Below are 22,221 nucleotides of genomic sequence, written 5' to 3' on the forward strand. Positions count from 1 at the left end.
CCATGGATGCCATGCACATCATGAGCTTCTCCCTTGAGGAGATCGTATGTGAGTATACACACCCTAGACCATGGAGGCCATGCACATCATGAGCTTCTCCCATGAGGAGATTGTATGTGAGTATACACACCCTAGACCATGGATGCCATGCACATCATAAGCTTCTCCCATGAGGAGATCGTATGTGAGTATACACACCCTAGACCATGGAGGCCATGCACATCATGAGCTTCTCCCATGAGGAGATCGTATGTGAGTATACACACCCTAGACCATGGAGGCCATGCACATCATGAGCTTCTCCCATGAGGAGATCGTATGTGAGTATACACACCCTAGACCATGGAGGCCATGCACATCATGAGCTTCTCCCATGAGGAGATCGTATGTGAGTACACACACCCTAGACCATGGAGGCCATGCACATCATGAGCTTCTCCCATGAGGAGATTGTATGTGAGTATACACACCCTAGACCATGGATGCCATGCACATCATGAGCTTCTCCCATGAGGAGATCGTATGTGAGTACACACACCCTAGACCATGGAGGCCATGCACATCATGAGCTTCTCCCATGAGGAGATCGTATGTGAGTACACACACCCTAGACCATGGATGCCATGCACATCATGAGCTTCTCCCATGAGGAGATCGTATGTGAGTATACACACCCTAGACCATGGATGCCATGCACATCATGAGCTTCTCCCACGAGGAGATCGTATGTGAGTATACACACCCTAGACCATGGAGGCCATGCACATCATGAGCTTCTCCCATGAGGAGATCGTATGTGAGTATACACACCCTAGACCATGGAGGCCATGCACATCATGAGCTTCTCCCATGAGGAGATTGTATGTGAGTATACACACCCTAGACCATGGATGCCATGCACATCATGAGCTTCTCCCATGAGGAGATCGTATGTGAGTATACACACCCTAGACCATGGATGCCATGCACATCATGAGCTTCTCCCATGAGGAGATCGTATGTGAGTATACACACCCTAGACCATGCATGTAGTATCAATGTCTGATTTACTCTCCCTTGTGGTTGCAGGCATGCTGAAGGTGGTGTCTGCAGTACTACAGTTTGGTAACGTTGTCTTCAAGAAGGAGAGGAACACAGACCAGGCCTCCATGCCTGAGAACACAGGTGATGCTATACCCTCAGAGGCCATACATAATCCAACCAACACTCCAGCACTTTGAAATCATCCAGCTTAAGTTTGACCATTTCTCACCACACAGCTGAAAATACATTGTCCCAGTTTACAGTGAGCTGATTCTCTGGGCTGCAAGTCTTCAACATTGATCATCCTCCCACAATATGCTGCTCAGCCTCAAAAACAGTCCACTCACTTGGGCCACATAATTTACTGCAGAACAGCTTCATTAAAATTCTGCTGAAATCAGTATTGGGTCTTAGTGTGAGTCAGCTGGAATCACAACACTAGCAGAGTAGAGTCATCCTTCACCGTTGTGGCTGAGACAAGGATAGCAAAGTGTCAGCAGCTCCAGATGTCTGTCCTTAGTACAGTATGAAGTCTGGCAGCGCAGAGACACTTCACTGAACTGAGGTCAGATTCCTCAGAACTCCTGCAGTGACAGTCCGAATTTTGTTAATATAAAGACATGCAGGCACATTGTAGCGGTCCATATCAGGTATGTTATACCCCGGGGCTCATGCTGCGTGTCTGTATTTGACTTATTTTACTTCAGAAGGAGATGGCTAGTAGGAATAAATGTGTCATTTTTCATTTCTTTCTGGCACGTTGCTCTGCATTAATGGTCAGTGTATAACGGTAAACCATGCAGTTTGGTTGTCATTAGGAAAATGGATGTGTCTCTGCTGAGATTTATCCTGGGTGATTTTAACTGATGAATCATACATCAGACTGTGGCCATATCCTTGGGTAGCTGGGGTAAAATGAAGCGGTAGTGCTTTACTGAGGTCTTTCATTACATATTCCTGTCTGACATTTCCCCAACTGTTTTGAATTGACACAAAGCTCTCTATTTGTACTGTATAGAAGGCTCTGTCTGTGCCCATCTCCAGGTTGCAACACTGATGGGTCACTAGTAACCCAATGTCCTGTCTTCCCTCCCAGCGGCTCAGAAGCTGTGCCACCTGCTGGGGCTGAATGTGATGGAGTTTACCAGGGCCATTCTGTCCCCCCGCATCAAAGTGGGCCGAGACTACGTCCAGAAGGCCCAGACCAAAGAACAGGTAGGAGCTGTTCTCCAGTTCCCATCAGATGTACACTCCTAACCGTTTCTGCATTCACTAACACCAATCTATGCAGGTCCATGAAGTTGGGTTAAGTAGATACAGACTGGTACCCAGCAGACTGTCGTCTATCGCTCTCTGGTTCTCTCCTCAGGCTGACTTTGCAGTGGAAGCCCTGGCCAAGGCCACATATGAGCGTCTGTTCCGCTGGCTCGTCCACCGCATCAACAAGGCCCTGGACAGGACCAAGAGACAGGGAGCCTCCTTCATCGGCATCCTGGACATCGCTGGCTTTGAGATCTTTGAGGTACATTTATTTTCAAGATCATTCATCTCTTGTTGCAGGCATATAATCATGTCCAAGAGGGACTGTCTTATCTTATTGATCTGTAATACTCATCTCTCACATCTCTTTCTCTCCCCATATCCCTCATCTAGCTGAACTCATTTGAGCAGATGTGCATCAACTACACCAACGAGAAGCTGCAGCAGCTGTTCAACCACACCATGTTCATCCTGGAGCAGGAGGAATACCAGAGGGAGGGCATCGAGTGGAGCTTCATCGACTTCGGCCTGGACCTGCAGCCCTGCATCGACCTGATTGAGAGACCGGTCAGCTTTTCATCTTTACACATATAGGTGTATTTTACTCAAGATTATGTCTGAGGAACTTCATCAGATTCTTCTCCTTTCTCTCTGTCTGCAGACCAACCCTCCAGGAGTTCTGGCCCTGTTGGATGAGGAGTGCTGGTTCCCCAAGGCCACTGATAAGACATTTGTAGACAAGGTGCTCCAGGAGCAGGGCACCCACCCCAAGTTCCAGAAACCCCGGCAGCTGAAGGACAAAGCCGACTTCTGCATCATTCACTACGCTGGCAGGGTACGTCCACGCAGAGCCTGGGTCTCAATACACTGAAATGACTTCCTCTCCTCAGCTCGTCCTCTCATATCGTTTCATTGATTGCTGAAAACAAGGCAGTTCTGCCATATGAGCTCCCTTTTTATGGCGAGGGCCTCATTCATTCGAAGAAACTGATTTGCCATTCACATTTTTGTTGCTTTGCCTGGTTAGGGGTTGGAGTGTTGGAAAGACGAAGTAGTGTTTTTGAAATTAGAATGATTGTTCAGCTCCATAATGTCTTAAGAAACATGTTTTCTTTCTGAATGACGTTGTAACCAGTCAATGTTAAAGTGCTGCCTTTGAGGCAGCAGACATGTCTCCACTAAAGCTCTAGTTAACAGGTAATTGCCTTAGCATAAAAGCCCAGTTGTGCTCCCAATCTCCACATCTGGTTCACATTGGTGTGAGACCGATTTTACACTGTTACGTAATCACGGAGTTTTCAACTTTCACCTCAGTGTGGTCTCCCATCTGGAGAGGGCCTATGTACGTTCCAGGCCAGACTCCACATGAAATAAAGTTCATATCATCTTCATCCATTTTCTTATTAAATTTGTCACACAAAGTTCAGATGTACATTTTGTTCACAGCACCAGTAGTCCTTACACATGTTAAGACTTAATAAATAGGTTTGGTATACAGCTCATAAACTCATTTTCTCTTGACCAGGTATCTATTTAATTTGATCAGACATGAACCTAATAATTGGAAGCTATTTAACACGATGTGCCGGTACATATAGGCCTGTTTAGCTTACGTCTGTCTGTCTCTCCTCAGGTGGACTACAAGGCTGACGAGTGGCTGATGAAGAACATGGACCCTCTGAACGACAACGTGGCCACGCTGCTCAACCAGTCCACTGACAAGTTTGTGTCTGAACTCTGGAAGGACGGTGAGTGTCCCATACTCTCTTCCTGTTTGGACCATGTAGTTGTCACTTTGTTTGAGTCTTGGTTTGTCAGTGACAGTGGCAATGGTGGGAGTATTTGTACGCACTCTCATCCATTAGACTTCTTGTCTGGTTCATATTCAGCTGCTCGCTTCTCTGTGATGAGTATTGTCAGCCAAAACATTGTGCATTTGTGAGGTAACCTGAAATATCCGCTCGTAAATCTCCTCCCACCTTTTATTTCCCCATTTGGCACATCCAAAGCGATTGAGTTTCATTATGAGTCATTGGACATCTACAATGTATACAGAAACAACTAATAGAAAGGAAATTACTGAATTGCTTTGTTTTTGTGCATGGAATATTCTACTAGACCAGTAACAGCAATATGTCTCTGTCCTTTACAATGTACACAACTATTCATTGTTTGTGTGAGTGTGTATGCAGTAACATAATAACAATAAATCTGTGTCTGCATGGATGTTTATGTAAAGCTGAGTTGTCCCTCACATCCTCCCCTCTCTCTGTTTCTGAGTTGTAGACATTCAGACCTTTCAGAGAGCCTGTTTCTATGACAAGGCCTCTGGTCTCCTTGAGCCTCCAGGTGAATGCACACGTTGCTGCTGCTCTGTAGGGCTCTTCCTGCTCCCTCACGGCTGCACTCTGCACCCTTCGATGCACCCACCGCCTCTAGGCTTTGCATGACCCATAATGCACTGTTGATAACCAAGACAATAGCTTTCAGCAATGCTGGTTTGTCTGGTGCCGTTCTGTCTCAGTCAAATCTCAGCTCAGATTGTTTATTTGAGATTCCTGCACAAGGAAGCACCAGGATTGTTATAATTTGTTTGGAAGAGCCATCGTAGGTAGGACCTTGAAGAACACTAGCATGGAGACATCTGCCGGTGTGGAGTAAATGTATGAGAAAAAGCCTGGACATTGCCAGGGCCATGGCTGTTTAATGTATTCAACACTCACCTGTAAACTGACGACAGTAAGGCTTGGAGCTGACTGGAGAGTGATGGATAGAGACCGACTTCCTCCACCACCTCTTTCACAGGATATTTTAGCTACAGATCACACTGACTTTGCTGGAATTCATAATCCCTTTAGCATGGGCTAAGCCTGTTTTTTGAGGGTACATTTTTTAGCAACCTTAACCTGCATGCGGGATCACTGATCTGATTTCCATAATCTTTTATTTAAAAAGATAGATTGTGAAATGAAGCTTCGCTAAAATATCACCCTGTAGATATCGGTGAAGCTGATGTGGAATGACTGAAGGAGAAAAGATTCATCAGTCAGTGTCACTTAACCTTCGCACACACTCCTTAAACTTCTGTCACCCTTGGATATTGAAGTAAATCAGAGCAGTCACTTAGAGTTAAGGGGAGAATATGATTCAAAGAGTTGTAATGATTCAGCACGGTTCCTGTTCCAATCAGTTGTCAGTCTTGACCATTGCCCTATGCTTAGAAGCCTGGTTCTGGTTCTCCAAACGGATCAGGGCCCTTTTCATCTGATGACTTTATCCTTTGCACCATCTATGAAGAATGTGTATGCATATGTCCAGATCCTTTCATAAGGCCAATGAAGCTTACCATGCTAATGAAGCTTACCATGCTAATGAAGCTTACCATGCTAATGAAGCTTACCATGCCAATGAAACTTGCCATGCCAATGAAGCTTACCATGTTAATGAAGCTTACCATGTTAATGAAGCTTACCATGCCAATGAAGCTTACCATGCCAATGAAGCTTTTGCCATGCCACATTTAAGGACAGCCGACTACACTGTGAAACCATGGTTTCCTAATAAGCCTCTAAAATCACATCAAAGAGGCATGATGCATCCCTGCCAAGGGAAATACTGCCTGACCCCAACAGAGGATTTCTGAAAGATATTTCAGTACAGTATATGCAGTTGAAGTCGGAAGTCTACATATACTTAGGTTGGAGTCATTACAACTCATTTTTCAACCACTCCACACATTTCTTGTTCACAATCTATAGTTTTAGCAAGTCGGTTAGGACATCTATTTTGTGCATGACACAAGCAATTTTTCAACAATTGTTTACTGACAGATTATTTCACTTATAATTCACTGTATCATAATTCCAGTGGGTCAGAAGTTTACATACACTAAGTTGACTGTGCCTTTAAACAGTTTGGAAAATTCCAGAAAATATGTCATTGCTTTAGAAGCTTCTGATAGGCTCTAATTGACATCATTTGAGTCAATTGGAGGTGTACCTGTAGATGTATTTCAAGGCCTACCTTCAACCTCAGTGCCTCTTTGCTTGACATCGTGGGAAAATCTAAAGAAATCAGCCAAGACCTCAGAAAGAAAATTGTAGACCTCCACAAGTCTGGTTCATCTGTACAAACAATAGTACGCAGGTATAAACACCATGGGTGTCACGTTCTGACCATAGTTCTGTTATTTTATTCTTTGTTTTAGTATGGTCAGGGCGTGAGTTGGGGTGGGCAGTCTGTTTGTTTTTCTATGTTGGTTTTTGTGTTCGGCCTAGTATGGTTCTCAATCAGAGGCAGGTGTCGTTAGTTGTCTCTGATTGAGAATCATACTTAGGTAGCCTGGGTTTCACTTTTGGTTTGTGGGTGTTTGTTTCCGTGTGAGTGTTTGGGCCACACGGTACTGTTTCGGTTTTGTATATTTCACGTTTATTATTTTGTTGTGGTTTTGAATAAATCAATATGGACACTTACCACGCTGCGTTTTTGGTCCGATCCTTACTCCTTCTCAGACGAAGAGGAGGAAATCCGTTACAATGGGACCACGCAGCCATCATACCGCTCAGGAAGGAGATGCGTTCTGTCTCCTAGAGATGAACGTACTTTGGTGCGAAAAGTGCAAATCAATCCCAGAACAACAGCAAAGGACCTTGTGAAGATGCTGGAGGAAACCAGTACAAAAGTATCTATATCCACAGTAAAACAAGTCCTATATCAACATAACCTGAAAGGCCGCTCAGCAAGGAAGAAGCCACTGCTCCAAAACCGCATATGGGGACAAAGATCGCAATTTTTGGAGAAATGTCCTCTGGAAAAAGGGGGAGGCTTGCAAGCCGAAGAACACCATCCCAACTGTGAAGCACGGGGGTGGCAGCATCATGTTGTGGGGGTGCTTTGCTGCAGGAGTGACTCACAAAATAGATGGCATCACGAGGGAGGAAAATTATGTGGATATATTGAAGCAACATCTCAAGACATCAGTCAGGAAGTTAAAGCTTGGTCGCAAATAGGTCTTCCAAATGGACAATGACCCCAAGCATACTTCCAAAGTCGTGGCAAAATGGCTTAAGGACAGCAAAGTCAAGGTTTGGAGTGGCCATCACAAAGCCCTGACTTCAATCCCATTTGAAAATTTGTGGGCAGAACTGAAAAAGTGTGTGTGTGAGCAAGCAATTTTTTACCCCCAGTAATCTACACACAATAACCCATAATGACAAAGCAAAAACAGTTTTTTTAATGTTTATTAAAAATTGAAAACAGAAATGCCTTCTTTTTTTTTGGTGTGTATATTTTATATTATTTATTTATTTAAAATGTACCCCTTTTTTCTCCCCAATTTTGTGATATCCAATTGTTAGTAGCTACTATCTTGTCTCATCGCTACAACTCCCGTACGGGCTCGGGAGAGACAAAGGTTGAAAGTCTATGCGTCCTCCGATACACAACCCAACCAAGCCGCACTGCTTCTTAACACCGCGCGCATCCAACCCGGAAGCCAGCCGTGTCGGACGAAACACCGTGCACCTGGCAACCTTGGTTAGCGTGCACTGCGCCCGGCCCGCCACAGGAGTCGCTGGTGCGCAATGAGACAAGGATATCCCTACCGGCCAATTGTGCGTCTGGATGACGCTAGGCCAATTGTGCGTCGCCCACGGCCCTCCCGGTTGCGACAGAGCCTGGGTGCAAACCCAGAGTCTCTGGTGGCACAGCTGGCGCTGCAGTACAGCGCCCTTAACCACTGCGCCACCCGGGAGGCCCAGAAATACCTTTTTTACATAAGTATTCAGACCTTTTGCTATGAGACTCGAAATTGAGCTCAGGTCCTGTTTCCATTGATTATCTTTGAGATGTTTCTACAACTTGATTGGAGTCCACCTGTGGTAAATTCAATTGATTGGACATGATTTGAAAAGGCACACGCCAGTATATATAAGGTCCCACAAATGACAGTGCATCTCAGAGCAAAAACCAAGTCATGAGGTCGGAGGAATTATATGTAGAGCTCCGAGACAGGATTGTGTCGAGACACAGATCTGGTGAAGGGTACCAAAACATTCTGCAGCATTGAAGGTCCCCAGGAAGACAGTGGTCTCCATCATTCTTAAATTGAAGATGTTTGGAACAACCAAGACTCTTCCTAGAGCTGGCTGCCCGGCCAAACTGAGCAATCGGTGGGAGAGCGCCTTGGTCAGGGAGGTGACCAAGAACCCAATGGTCACTCTGACAGAGTACCTCTGTGGATATGAGAGAGCCTTCCAGAAGGACAGACATATCTGCAGCACTCCACCACTCAGGCCTTTATGGTAGAGTGGTCAGACGGAAGCCACTCCTCAGTAAAAGGCACATGACTGGCCACTTGTAGTTTGCCAAAAGCCACCTAAAGACTCTCAGACCATGAGAAACAAGATTCTCTAGTCTGATGTAACCAAGATTCATCTCTTTGACCCGAATGCCAAGCGTCACATCTGGAGGAAACCTGGCAACATCCCTACGGTGAAGCGTGGTGGTGGCAACGTCGTGCTGTGTGGATGTTTTTCAGCGGAACGACCGAGGCAAAGATGAAAGGCGCAAAATACAGAGAGATCCTGAATGAAAACCTGCTCCAGAGAGCTCAGGACTTCAGACTGGGGCAACGGTTCACCTTCCAACAGGACAATGACCCTAAGCACACAGCCAAGACCACGCAGGAGTGGCTTGGGGACAGGTCTCTGAATGTCATTGAGTGGCCCAGCCAGAGTCCGGACTTGAACCTGATCTAACATCTCTGGAGAGACCTGAAAATAGCTGTGCAGCGATGCTCCCCATCCAACCTGACAGAGCTTGGGAGGATCTGCAGAGAAGAATGTGAGAAACTCCCCAAATACAGGTGTGCCAAGCTTGTAGCGTCATACCCAAGAAGACTCGATACTGTAATTGCTGCTAAAGGTGCTTCAACAAAGTACTGAGTAAAGGGTCTGAATACTTATGTAAATGTGATATTTCAGTTTAATTTTTTTTAATGAATTAGCAAACATTTAAAAAAAACTGTTTTTGCTTTGTTATTATGGGGTATTGTGTAGATTGATGAGGGGGAAAAAACTTTGTAATACATTTTCAAATAAGGCTGTAAAGTCAAGGGGTCTGAATACTTTCCAAAGGCACTATATTAGTAATACTCTGAGGAATGTCTTTTTTAGCCCGGAGGTTGTTTTGTCTGTCCTAAATGGAAACAGCCAGCTGGTCTCTAAAGGAAGGTGAGCTGCCACACACCACATTGAATAATAATGTCTTTTCCCTTCCGTTCTCCTTGATCTCTGCAAAGAACATTGCCTCATATATTGATGCTATCTGAATATGCAAACAAGATGGTATTGTTGATATTATTTCTCTGTGTTCCATGGCAAGAACAACCACTGATCTAGCTAGTCTAATTACGTTCAAATAAAACCAATTGACTGCAGTTTATGTAACGGTGGGGGTGGAAAGGTCAAATAAAATGGCTGTGCTTTTCTTGGAAAAACAGCTGTATTATGAACATGTTTTGAGTTAAGTTGGATTAGGTTTTGCAATAGCTTGGTTCAGTCTTGTTTCTTTTGTCTGCTTTTAATGAACATGTAGTCATGCTAGGGCCAACCGCCCATCCCACCCACTCTGGCTGTCAGTCATGTTGTTTACATGTTGTTGCGCTTAGAAGCCCTCATCTGTCCTGGTCATGCCTCTAGTCTTTTGCGGCTTGATTATACAGTATATATGTTTAGTTCACGCACCAGTCACCCCTCTAGCAGCGTCTACCCATCTAACTCTGCCCTTCTCTCCTCTCCCTCTTTCTTCTGTCAGTGGACCGTATCGTGGGTCTAGACCAGGTAGCAGGGATGAACGAGACGGCCTTCGGCGCAGCCTATAAGACCAAGAAGGGCATGTTCCGTACGGTGGGCCAACTCTACAAGGAGTCTCTCACCAAGCTCATGGCCACGCTGCGGAACACCAACCCCAACTTTGTCCGCTGCATCATCCCCAACCACGAGAAGAGGGTGAGCAATGAACAGCACACCCCCACCACTGACCACCAGTCCCTCCCCCCCTCTGCCCACTGCATCCCAGACTACAGCCCCCACACCACCCACCAGAGCCACTGTAGCCCAGACTACAGCCCCTCCACCACCCACCAGAACCCCTGTGGCCCAGACTACAACCCCCACACCACCCACCAGAACCCTTGTAGCCCAGACTACAGCCCCCACACCACCCACCAGAACCACTGTATCCCAGACAACAGCCCCTCCACCACCCACCAGAACCCATGTAGCCCAGACTACAGCCCCACACCACCCACCAGAACCACTGTAGCCCAGACTACAGCCCCCACACCACCCACCAGAACCACTGTTGCCCAGACTACAACCCCACACCACCCACCAGAACCACTGTAGCCCAGACTACAACCCTACCACCCACCAGAACCCCTGTAGCCCAGAATACAGCCCCCACACCACCCACCAGAACCACTGTAGCCCAGACTACAACCCCTCCACCACCCACCAGAACCACTGTAGCCCAGACTACAGCCCCCACACCACCCACCAGAACCACTGTAGCCCAGACTACAACCCCTCCACCACCCACCAGAACCCCTGTAGCCCAGACTACAGCCCCCACACCACCCACCAGAACCCCTGTAGCCCAGACTACAACCCCCACACCACCCGCCAGTACCACTGTAGCCCAGACTACAGCCCCCACACCACCCACCAGAACCCCTGTAGCCCAGACTACAGCCCCCACACCACCCACCAGAATCACTGTAGCCCAGACTACAACCCCTCCACCACCCACCAGAACCACTGTTGCCCAGACTACAACCCCTCCACCACCCACCAGAACCACTGTAGCCCAGACTACAACCCCTCCACCACCCACCAGAACCCCTGTAGCCCAGACTACAGTCCCCACACCACCCACCAGAACCCCTGGAGACACACTCTGCTACCAGGCCTCAGTGGGCCCTCTGCCTCCATAAACAACAGCTCAGATGGAAGGCTGGAAATGAAACAATAGCAGAGTGGGGAGTTATGGGCTATGTGGGCCTGTTAAGTGTTCCCTAATGTATTCCAGGGGATTTAGACTAGACACGCTTGTTTCTGCAGCGCAACCACAAATGACTGTCATAAATGGATGGTATGGATGGAGAAGAGGATATAAACACTGGTTGTTTTGGTGTGAATGTGTTCAAGTAGTTAGTTTAGTCCCTATGCAATCCTAAGTGTAGAATGGCATTTTGCATAATATTTCACAAATATATTTGAAGTAACATTGTTTCCCTATAAAACATTTTCTGGGTGAAATTTTCAAAGCTAAATGAACAGTAACAGCATTTAGTTGCTCTTAGTTTAGAATAATCTTCTTTGCATGAAGTTTGGTACTGTACTGTATCTCTCCTTGACCTCTCACTTCAATGCCCCTCCCTCCCTACAGGCTGGTAAGCTAGACCCCCACCTGGTTCTGGACCAGCTGAGGTGTAATGGTGTTCTGGAGGGGATCCGTATCTGCAGACAGGGCTTCCCCAACCGTATCGTCTTCCAGGAGTTCAGACAGAGGTACTGTACTCACTGTACATGCACCTCATACACGCACCTCATACACGCACCTCATACACGCACCTCATACACGCACCTCATACCTCATACGGACTATTTATTTATTTCAACCCAATTGATGAGTTCCTGTGTTTACTTTTGAGAGAGAGATTATACAGGACAAAGTGTCATTGGTTTCCCATTGCCCTGGGTGTTGTGCTTTGATTATCTCATGGAGCTGTTCTATTTCTGAACAGTGAGGCTTCTGTAAGATCCGAGGCCTCTCACGTCTCTCCTCACACCCTGGTCCTAGTCAACATGGAGGTGTGGTGTAATGACCCAGGGCCTTTACACATTCATGTCCACTCTGTTGCCAGGTATGAGATCCTCACCCCCAACGCCATCCCCAAGGGCTTCATGGATGGCAAGCAAGCCTGTGAGAGAATGGTGAGGATTTGTGTGTCACTATTTTACTGTGTTTAGCACATTGAATACTTGGGAGAGGCTCTTTGTCCTTTTACAAGCTAGAGCACGGTAAGCAGGTTAAATGTATATCGACTTCATAAACACCCATGACATGATTCTTCCTGAGTATTTATAGGGCATCGCTTAAATGACACTGTTTATTATGATTTGGCCTTCCTTCCCTGGATTTAAATCTATGACCCATTTTCACTCCAGATCCGAGCCTTGGAGTTGGATCCTAACCTGTTCAGGATTGGGCAGAGTAAGATCTTCTTCAGGGCTGGAGTCTTGGCCCACCTGGAGGAGGAGAGAGACCTGAAGATCACGGACATCATCATCTACTTCCAGTCTGTCTGCCGGGGATACCTGGCCCGCAAGTGAGAGTTCTCTATATGCAATGGCCTTACCTTTCCTCAATTCCTTCCTTTCGTGACCACTACAACACTTCTTAAGACAGAAAGATGCCACAGATATGTTTCCTTTGACCTTCTTGGTCAGTATGTCTGACCACGTCTCCCCTCTCTCTCCTGACAGGGCGTTTGTTAAGAAGCAGCAGCAACTGAATTGTCTGAAGGTGCTTCAGAGGAACTGTTCTGCCTACCTGAAGCTGAAGCACTGGCAGTGGTGGAGACTCTTTACCAAGGTGGGCATGTCTCCATTACAGTACACTATATCTACTGTATATGGCTAATCTGTCTTTGTAACACCAGCATTGTCACGTCTCTCTATATAGCTATATGATAAGGCTCCTAGTCATCTACGTTTGAACAGTGGCTGACCCCAGGTCTGTGTTCTGTCCCCCAGGTGAAGCCCCTGCTGCAGGTCACCAGGCAGGAGGAGGAGATGCAGGCCAAGGACGATGAGCTTGTCAAGGTGAAGGAGAAGCAGACCAAGGTGGAGGGAGAACTGGTGGAGATGGAGAGAAAGCACTCACAGGTCAGTGTCCAGTCCACACCAACTACAGTGGACTACACTCTTTAAAAAAAAAGGTGGTATCTAGAACCTAAAATTGTTATTTGGCTGTTCCCATAAGAGAACCCTTTGAATAACCCTTTTTGGTTCCAGGTAAAACCCGTTTGAGTTCCATGTAGAACACTTTCCACAGAGGGTTTTACCTGGAACCCAAAAGAGTTCTACCTGGAACCAAAAAGAGTTCTACCTGGAACCAAAAAGAGTTCTACCTGGAACCAAAAAGAGTTCTACCTGGAACCAAAAAGAGTTCTACCTGGAACCAAAAAGAGTTCTACCTGGAACCAAAAAGAGTTCTACCTGGAACCAAAAAGAGTTCTACCTGGAACCAAAAAGAGTTCTACCTGGAACCAAAAAGAGTTTTACCTGAAACCAAAAAGGGTTATCCTATGTGGACAGCCAAAGAACCCTTTTGGAACACGTTTTTCTAAGAGTGTAGACCCTAAGGATCATCCCTTTATGATCTTCAATTCCGCATTGTACCATTCAGTCCATTATGCCCATGTTTGCATTGTGTAGCTGATTGAGGAGAAGAACATCCTAGCGGAGCAGCTGCAGGCCGAGACGGAGCTGTTTGCCGAGGCTGAGGAGATGAGAGCCCGTCTGGCCGCTAAGAAGCAGGAGCTGGAGGAGATCCTTCATGACCTGGAGTCTAGAGTGGAGGAGGAGGAGGAGAGGACCCAGGGCCTGCAAAGTGAGAAGAAGAAGATGCAGTCTCACATCCAGGTACTGATGAGACATGGAGACTGCAGAGTGGAAGCTTGAGAAGATTGAACATGGAAGTGGTTGCATGTATTTTATGACAGAAAATATATTTTCTGTGGACCCAAAACATTTCTACCAGTTACCTTCTTAATAAATGCTGTGATTTTATTTTATTTTTTCAGGACCTGGAGGAGCAGTTGGATGAGGAGGAGGCTGCCAGGCAGAAGCTGCAGCTGGAGAAGGTGACAGCCGAGGCCAAGATGAAGAAATTTGAGGAGGACATCTTGCTCCTGGAGGACCAGAACTCCAAGTTCCTGAAGGTGAGTGGAGATGACAACATTATGCTGCTGGACTTTACTATCATTATAAACAACCTGACTCCTCTTTCCCCCTTCAGGAAAAGAAGCTCCTGGATGACCGTGTGAATGAGATGATGTCCCAGCTGACTGAGGAGGAGGAGAAGGCCAAGAACCTGGGCAAGACAAAGAACAAGCAGGAGGTGATGATGGTGGACCTGGAAGGTAGGTGTCCTCTTACCTACAAGGTCTCACTAGTTATAGGTAGTGAGTCCAGACACTTTAACATCATCCGTCTCCTTCCCTTCTCCCTTCAGAGCGTTTGAAGAAGGAGGAGAAGACTCGTCAGGAGCTGGAGAAGGCCAAGAGGAAGCTGGATGGAGAGACTACAGACCTGCAGGACCAGATAGCTGAGCTGCAGGCCCAGATAGAGGAGCTCAAGGTGCAGCTGGCTAAGAAGGAGGAGGAGCTGCAGGCTATACAGGCCAGGTGAGACAGACTGACGGACGGACAGACTGACGGACGGACGGTGGGACAGACAGACACAGGCCAGGTGAGACGGACGGGCGGACGGACGGAGGGAGGGAGGGCCCAAAGCTGGATGGAAGCCGCCTGGAGATATAGTTCAGATGTATTTTGCCATTGGAAGGTGTTTGACTGCGAGGAAGTCTGATTCTCTGACTGCCTTAGACTGAAGTAATTATCACATAGTTGTATAGCGCCGTCATCAAATTCCCTCCCATTTTAATTGTTTCAACACCTGTCTTTTATATGTCATATTTAACAATGGTAGGTATACAGTTGGCCAGATTTGCACCAGTAATCTGACTATTAAAACCCTATGAGCATTTACCATTTTTATGCCCTTTCGTCATGATACGGTGCTGACCAGACCACCCAGCAGCTATTTATTCAGCAGATCTCACTGGGTTGGAATGTGTAAATGTTGGCCCCACGTCTAGTCTGTGTTGAACACTGGCCATTAAAAACACTCTGCTCTTTCAGGACCAACTCACATACTCAATGGTAGTGACAGAAACAAGGTATCTGTGTTTATTTCAGGATATATTGTCTAATACTAATACTGCCAACCAGTGGAAAATACATGCATAGCAACTTAGTTCAACTGTCCAAGCATAGGCCTATGACTATTTGGGGTCCTTTGTACTTGTACGACAATGTTGTATTTTGCATCATAATAAAGAATTTAAAATGTGTGTGTCAGGGGAGACGAGGAGGTGACCCAGAAGAACAACGCCCTGAAGCAGGTACGGGAGCTACAAGCCCAGTTGGCAGAGCTGCAGGAAGACCTGGAATCAGAGAAGGTCTCCAGGAACAAGGCTGAGAAGCTCAAGAGAGATCTGAGTGAGGAGCTGGAGGCCTTAAAGACTGAGCTGGAGGACACCCTGGACACCACCGCAGCCCAGCAGGAGCTCAGGACCAAGCGTGAGCAGGAGGTGACGGAGCTGAAGAAGGCCATCGACGAGGAGACCAAGAACCACGAGGCTCAGATCCAGGAGATGAGACAGAGGCACTCCACGGCCCTGGAGGAGGTGTCTGAGCAGCTAGAGCAGGCCAAAAGGGTGGGTGGCTTCACAACAACCCCATGGTCATGTTTAGTCAGAGAAAATTTGGATGAGGTAGTGGAGGTAGTACTTCCTCTGTTTTAAATGTTTTGTGTTGTCTGAGCATGATTCCTATTGTAATATCTCTTGGTCTGTGTCCAGTTCAAGGTCAACCTGGAGAAGAACAAGCAGAGCACAGAGAGTGCCAACAAGGTGCTGGTCAGTGAGGTAAAGGGGCTGCAGCAGGCCAAGACGGAGTCAGAACACAAGAAGAAGAAGCTGGAGGCCCAGCTCCAGGAGTTCATGGCCCGGGTCACAGAGGGAGAGAAGGGCAAGGGAGAGCTGGCCGACCGCTCCCACAAACTACAGGTGAGAGAGGGCCATTTGCAGTACACACACACGTTAACCTCTGCTGGTGATGGTCTCTCAACTGGGCTGTTTGCTGTGTGTGCAGACGGAGCTGGATAGTGTGTCTGCTCTGCTGGAAGATGCAGAGAGGAAGGGAATCAAGCTGGTTAAAGACACCGCTGTCCTGGAGAGTGCTATGCAGGACACACAGGTGAGCTAGACTGGACAACCTCTCATCGGAGAAGAACACATTATGTGTATCTTAAAGGCCCAGTGCAGACAAAATCTTGTTTTCCTGTCTTTTATATCATATTGTACAACAGCTGATGAAACTAACACTGACCAAATTTGATCAGTGTTATTTCCTGATAATTGCATAAATTGTATTTTCAACCAGCAAGTCCTTCTAATCAGCAGGTTTGCATGCGTGGGAGTTTCGGCTTTCCATGGTGACATCGCCATGTGGTAAACTGATTTAATAGACCAATCACAAAGAGATCCAAACCGATTTTGCTAATAGCAGCTAGTTTTCAGTTTCCCCCTCTCCACTCCCAGACAGTCCTAGCAAAATTGTTGCTTGAAAAATAGTTTTTTGCTACATTACATTAAGAGGATGTGGCATTCTGTTTCCATGTCAATGTCTCATCTTTGGGATATGGGATTTTGTTTGTCTGTCTGTCTCTGTCTATCTGTGTAGGAGCTTCTCCAGGAAGAGACACGTCAGAAGCTGAACATGAGCAGTCGTATCCGCCAGCTGGAGGAGGAGAAGAGCACCCTGCAGGAGCAGCAGGAGGAGGACGAGGTGGCGCGCAGAAACCTGGAGAAACAGCTGTGCACACTGCAGGCCCAGGTCCGCACAGCGCCTTGCAGCTTAATTGTGTCTATTCAAATAATATTACACATTAACTGCAACACAGATGATATCACCATAACAAGCTACCACCTACTGTAGCCATCCTTCAGTGAGCATCATATCATTATAAACTTTATGTATGTGTAGCTGGCTGAGACCAAGAAGAAGCTGGAGGATGACGTGGGGATGGTGGAGGGTCTGGAGGAGGTGAAGAGGAAGCTGCAGAAGGACATGGAGCTGGCCACCCTGAGGCTGGAGGAGAAGGGCATCGCCTTTGAGAAGATGGAGAAGACCAAGACCCGCCTGCAGCAGGAGCTGGACGACCTCATGGTGGATCTGGACCACCAGAGAACCATCGTCTCCAACCTGGAGAAGAAGCAGAAGAAGTTTGACCAGGTTTGACTGATCACTCTAAGCCATCCATAATGGTAGCTAAATTGGCTTGGTCTTAGAGCACAGTATGGAATGGCATTGTGTAGATAGATGGTGGACATTTTCCCTCTGTAAGTCAGTTTTTACCCTGTGTTGTAGCTGCTGGCTGAGGAGAAGAACATCTCTGCACGCTACGCTGAGGAGAAGGACAAGGCTGAGGCGGAGGCCAGGGAGAAGGAGACCAAGTCCCTGTCTCTGGCCCGGGCTCTGGATGAGGCTCTGGAGGCCAAGGAGGAGTTTGAGAGACTCAACAAGCAGCTGAGGAGTGAGATGGAAGACCTGATGAGCTCCAAGGACGACGTGGGCAAGAACGTAAGTTTTGCACTGAATACCTGTGTTTTTTTCAACTGAGGGCAGAATGGTTTGCATCTGTTGTTTTCAGATGGACTGCTCTGCATCCTACAGAAATAAACTAGGTTAAACCTAAACTTTAAAAGCCAGTTCATTCCAAATATCATCACCTCAAAGTATCCTCTCTACCACTGTCCAGGTCCATGAGTTGGAGAAGTCCAAGAGGACTCTGGATCAGCAGCTGGAGGAGATGAGGACTCAGCTGGAGGAGCTGGAGGACGAGCTGCAGGCCACGGAGGACGCCAAGCTGCGTCTGGAGGTCAACATGCAGGCCATGAAGGCCCAATACGAGAGAGACCTGCAGGGGCGAGACGACCAGAACGACGAGAAGAAAAGGGCGCTTGTCAAACAGGTGCAAAGAGGACACATTACTTCCATACAAACAAGAATTGTGTGAAAAAATTCCAGGAACAATATGTTGTCATACTCTCAGAGAATGTACACCACCCCCTTCCCCTCCTCTGACCTGGTCTGTCCTGGTCTCCTCAGGTGCGTGAGATGGAGGCAGAGCTGGAGGATGAGAGGAAGCAGAGAGCCCTGGCCGTGGCTGCTAAGAAGAAGCTGGAGATGGACCTGATGGACATGGTGGGACAGATAGAGGGCGCCAACAAGGCCCGTGACGAAGCCATCAAGCAGCTACGCAAATTGCAGGTAATAAACTCACACCGTCTGTAGAACAGACAAGACAAATAAAAAAAATATACAATTTATTATTTAGATCGAATCCCATTATTGACCAATCTCCACTTTCTCCCTCAGTCCCAGATGAAAGACTACCAGAGGGAGTTGGAGGACGCCCGGGCCTCTCGGGACGAAATATTCTCCCAATCCAAGGAGAACGAGAAGAAGCTGAAGAGCCTGGAGGCAGAGGTTCTCCAGCTGCATGAGGTACAGTGGGCTGTAGTATTGCTCCCGTCATAACTCTGTGTTTTGGTCGGCTGTTTCCTGTATTCTAGACTGGCTCATCTTACTGTGAGAAATGGTGACCTGTGTTTGACCTCTGTGTGACCTCTGCCCTGTAGGACCTGGCGGCGTCAGAGAGGGCGCGGCGCCACGCAGAGCAGGAACGGGATGAGCTAGCGGACGAGATCTCCAACAGCACCTCGGGCAAGTCTGCCTTGATGGATGAGAAAAGGAGGCTGGAGGCTCGCATTGCTCAGCTGGAGGAGGAACTAGAGGAGGAACAGGGCAACATGGAGCTGCTCAATGACCGCTTCCGCAAGACCACCATGCAGGTATGAGCCAGTTGGAAACATTTTCAGGTTGCAGACTTGATCATTGTAATCATATTACCCTTGTTCCTGACTTTTAGGGAACAATCCATTATTCACTTTCCCCTCTCTCGTTCATTCCCTGTTTTCCTCTCTCCACCTCTCTCCTCCCCCAGGTGGACACCCTGACCCTGGAGCTTGTGGCAGAGCGCAGCTTGGCCCAGAAGAGTGAGAATGCGCGCCAGCAGCTGGAGAGGCAGAACAAGGACTTGCGGGCCAAGCTGGGTGAGCTGGAGGGCTCTGTGAAGAGCCGGTTCAAGGCCTCCATCACTGCCCTGGAGGCCAAGATACTGCAGCTGGAGGAGCAGCTGGAGCAGGAGGCTAAGTGAGAAACACAGCAACTCTCTTATAACAACTCCAAACCTTATTAGACAGGGTGAAATAGGAGACCAAGACTCTTTGCACTTGAAGATCTATGACTGACAACCTTTGTTACATTGCGTTTCCTGTGGTGCTCTAACTGTCCTATGACCTCATTCCTCTGTCCTCCTATCAGGGAGCGAGCAGCGGCCAATAAGCTTGTGAGACGGACAGAGAAGAAGCTGAAGGAGGTGTGCATGCAGGTGGAGGACGAGCGCCGCCATTCCGACCAGTACAAGGAACAGGTGAGGAGCTTGTCACGGATGTTTGGACGTCCCAGATCTTGAAGCTACAATATATTTAATTCTCACTGAAAACAAGTCTAAGAAGCGATAGGTTTGTTCTATGTGCTCTATTTCTATGCTTCCTGTTCTTAAGTTTAGTTTTTGCGTCTTTTACTTTCGGTTTTGTACAACAGCTGAAAATATCTATTTGTTTGGTTATGGATTCTCTACACAATGACTGCTTGTTTTGACTCAAACAGAAATGAGGTGAATTCTGCATAGTGCATTTTTAAGATGTACACAGCTAAAGAAGGAATTCTATCCAATTCAGTACAACTTGCAAAGGTGGGCCGGGATTGGATAGGTGTGAAGATTTAGGATTGGAGTCTTTCCTACAGTAGGTTCTTTCCAGTAACCACTGGACCATAGGAATGCTGAGTATTGTAAGTATTAGTATTGACTGTTCATCATTGTTGATGTCTGTTGTGACTCCTGGCTGAGTCAGATGGAGAAGGCCAACTCTCGCATGAAGCAGCTGAAGAGGCAGCTTGAGGAGGCTGAGGAGGAGGCCACACGTGCCAACGCCTACCGCAGGAAGCTGCAGAGGGAGCTGGACGATGCAACTGAGGCCAGCGAGGGTCTCAGCCGCGAGGTCAACACACTCAAGAGCCGCCTCAGGTATTTAGAGCCCCACACACACACAAACTCTAAGATTATATTTTTCACACAATCAGTTGTGTATATTGGCCAAATTGTGGTCCTCTCCACCTCTCCTGGCCCCATCTGTCCCCTGCAGGCGTGGAGGCCCCATCAGTTTCTCCTCCAGCCGCTCGGGCAGGCGTCAGCTGCAGGTGGAGGGAACATCGCTCGACCTCCTATCCGACGACGAGGTGGAAAACAAGACCACGGACGCCAATGCCAACGAGACGCCAGCGGCTCCCCAACCAGAGTAGAAGCTCTCCCTCCAGCCCACATGCAGCATGGCCTCCGCCCCACAAACCTTACCCCTGTCCTCCTAACCCCAGACACCAGCAGTGGACCCCACTACTCGGCCTTACCCCTCTATGGCAAGCTGCAGGGCCAAGCAAATCCATCATCTCCTCCATATGAATATACCGCACATCAAGCCTTGGATTCGTTTTTAACATCAATTGCAGATAAAAGTGCATTTAAATTGCATAGGAGTCTGAGTGTGCATAGGCACTCGAAAACAAATAGCAGGAGTTTACCATAATGATGTTAAGCTACTTCCCTGGAACAGCCATTAGAATCAAACAGCCCTCTAGCTAGAATTAACCACTGTCATTTCAGCTGGTTTACTGGCACACAGGTGGACGACTGCACACAAGTCGGTAAAAACATGCGTCTTTCATGATTGTACAGTATTGGACCAGGATATGTAAAACAAAGCACAGCATAAGAGAGGGAATTATTTTTAAATGGGAGCCTAAATGACGATCCCACTGAATGTTTTCATCAAAACCACCACTGTCATAGAGATACTGCAATCCACTTAGTTTAGTATAAAAATAACTATGTGAATAACTCTTTAGTAGCAGGTTTGTAGTAAATGAGATTGTACCACGCCATGTTGCCTCAGCATTCCCATATATATATGACCAGCAAAAGACCCTGTTATCTTTACCAATATAACCTTGTCCAATAACCCATCATTTTATATTTGACATATCAATCTACTTTAAGTGGTGTACGATAATGTGTGGAATTAGGTTTGTCAGACTTGGAGCAAAGGCCCCTTTTTTAGAAAGACAGCCCAAATGTGTGCTTGACATACTGCAATATTGCTATGTATAATTCTGCCCATTCAGTTATGTTTTCTGTACCATGTACAAAATGCTTAACTCAAAATGCACAAGGTTTCTTTGGCATCTCTTGTCACCATAATATCATTGCATTACAAATGGCTGAATAATATTAGCATGATTTACAGAAGGGTAATTCATGTTTTATTGAAGTTTTTTTGAGTGTTAGAGCGTTGGTTTTAATTCAGTGGTTCAGGGTAGAGAAATCGATCAATTTGAATATGCACACTTGTTGATGCCTTGATTGTTAAACATAAATTACAATTTTGTAAATTAGTAAATACATATGAGGCCTTTATTTTAAAGGATTTTAAACCATAACAAATTGGGGGAAAAAGGTTTATCTGTTTCTTTTGAAAGACACTTCTCAATAAAGACATGGGGAGGAACAAGTGTATAGTGTTTGAACCAGTTTCATAGCTTTAGTGTCATATTATACCATAGGCACCTCTCCCATCGTGTTGGTGTGAACCAGTGTTATAACAGAATGATTTATGGAGCCTTCTGTCTGCCAGGCAGAAAGTAGGATTTCATTGGGTTCAAAGCTTTAACATCCTGAAGGTTGTTATTATTAGTGGACTGGCTGTTGACCACCAGGTATTCATCATCTCCTTTTATTTCCTGTATTCCTGTATTCCTAGCCTTTTTTTGTTATTGTTGTAAAAGACCAATAAACATATCCATTATAGAAAAGTGTTTTATTTATTCTGTAATTCTTGTGCAAC

The 22,221-nt window shown here is 46.8% G+C and overlaps 1 protein-coding gene across 4 annotated transcripts in view; it reads left to right on the plus strand.

Annotated features, from left to right (window-relative positions):
* The window catches only part of LOC115110462 (myosin-10-like), a 66,572-nt gene extending 44,380 nt beyond the window's left edge, over positions 1-22,192 (plus strand). For 2 of the 4 annotated variants that reach the window (XM_065010182.1, XM_065010183.1), the window contains 30 exons: positions 1,069-1,164; positions 2,120-2,238; positions 2,393-2,545; positions 2,677-2,850; positions 2,945-3,118; positions 3,917-4,031; positions 10,099-10,292; positions 11,734-11,855; positions 12,212-12,281; positions 12,516-12,676; positions 12,834-12,942; positions 13,104-13,235; positions 13,788-13,994; positions 14,156-14,293; positions 14,371-14,494; positions 14,587-14,758; positions 15,495-15,852; positions 15,997-16,203; positions 16,289-16,393; positions 16,880-17,032; positions 17,183-17,431; positions 17,567-17,779; positions 17,958-18,170; positions 18,308-18,469; positions 18,578-18,706; positions 18,841-19,053; positions 19,206-19,414; positions 19,586-19,694; positions 20,179-20,351; positions 20,470-22,192. In XM_065010182.1, coding sequence (XP_064866254.1) covers positions 1,069-1,164; positions 2,120-2,238; positions 2,393-2,545; positions 2,677-2,850; positions 2,945-3,118; positions 3,917-4,031; positions 10,099-10,292; positions 11,734-11,855; positions 12,212-12,281; positions 12,516-12,676; positions 12,834-12,942; positions 13,104-13,235; positions 13,788-13,994; positions 14,156-14,293; positions 14,371-14,494; positions 14,587-14,758; positions 15,495-15,852; positions 15,997-16,203; positions 16,289-16,393; positions 16,880-17,032; positions 17,183-17,431; positions 17,567-17,779; positions 17,958-18,170; positions 18,308-18,469; positions 18,578-18,706; positions 18,841-19,053; positions 19,206-19,414; positions 19,586-19,694; positions 20,179-20,351; positions 20,470-20,626 — 4,910 coding nt within the window. In that variant the 3' untranslated portion in view covers positions 20,627-22,192. Of the gene's footprint in view, positions 1-735; positions 797-868; positions 1,001-1,068; positions 1,165-2,119; positions 2,239-2,392; positions 2,546-2,676; positions 2,851-2,944; positions 3,119-3,916; positions 4,032-10,098; positions 10,293-11,733; positions 11,856-12,211; positions 12,282-12,515; positions 12,677-12,833; positions 12,943-13,103; positions 13,236-13,787; positions 13,995-14,155; positions 14,294-14,370; positions 14,495-14,586; positions 14,759-15,494; positions 15,853-15,996; positions 16,204-16,288; positions 16,394-16,879; positions 17,033-17,182; positions 17,432-17,566; positions 17,780-17,957; positions 18,171-18,307; positions 18,470-18,577; positions 18,707-18,840; positions 19,054-19,205; positions 19,415-19,585; positions 19,695-20,178; positions 20,352-20,469 lie in introns of those variants that run through there. The other 2 variants (XM_065010185.1, XM_065010184.1) reach the window with 2 other exon arrangements.
* Positions 22,193-22,221: the final 29 nt, after the last annotated feature.

Source organism: Oncorhynchus nerka, linkage group LG26 (assembly GCF_034236695.1).
Source record: "Oncorhynchus nerka isolate Pitt River linkage group LG26, Oner_Uvic_2.0, whole genome shotgun sequence".
NCBI lineage: Eukaryota > Metazoa > Chordata > Actinopteri > Salmoniformes > Salmonidae > Oncorhynchus > Oncorhynchus nerka.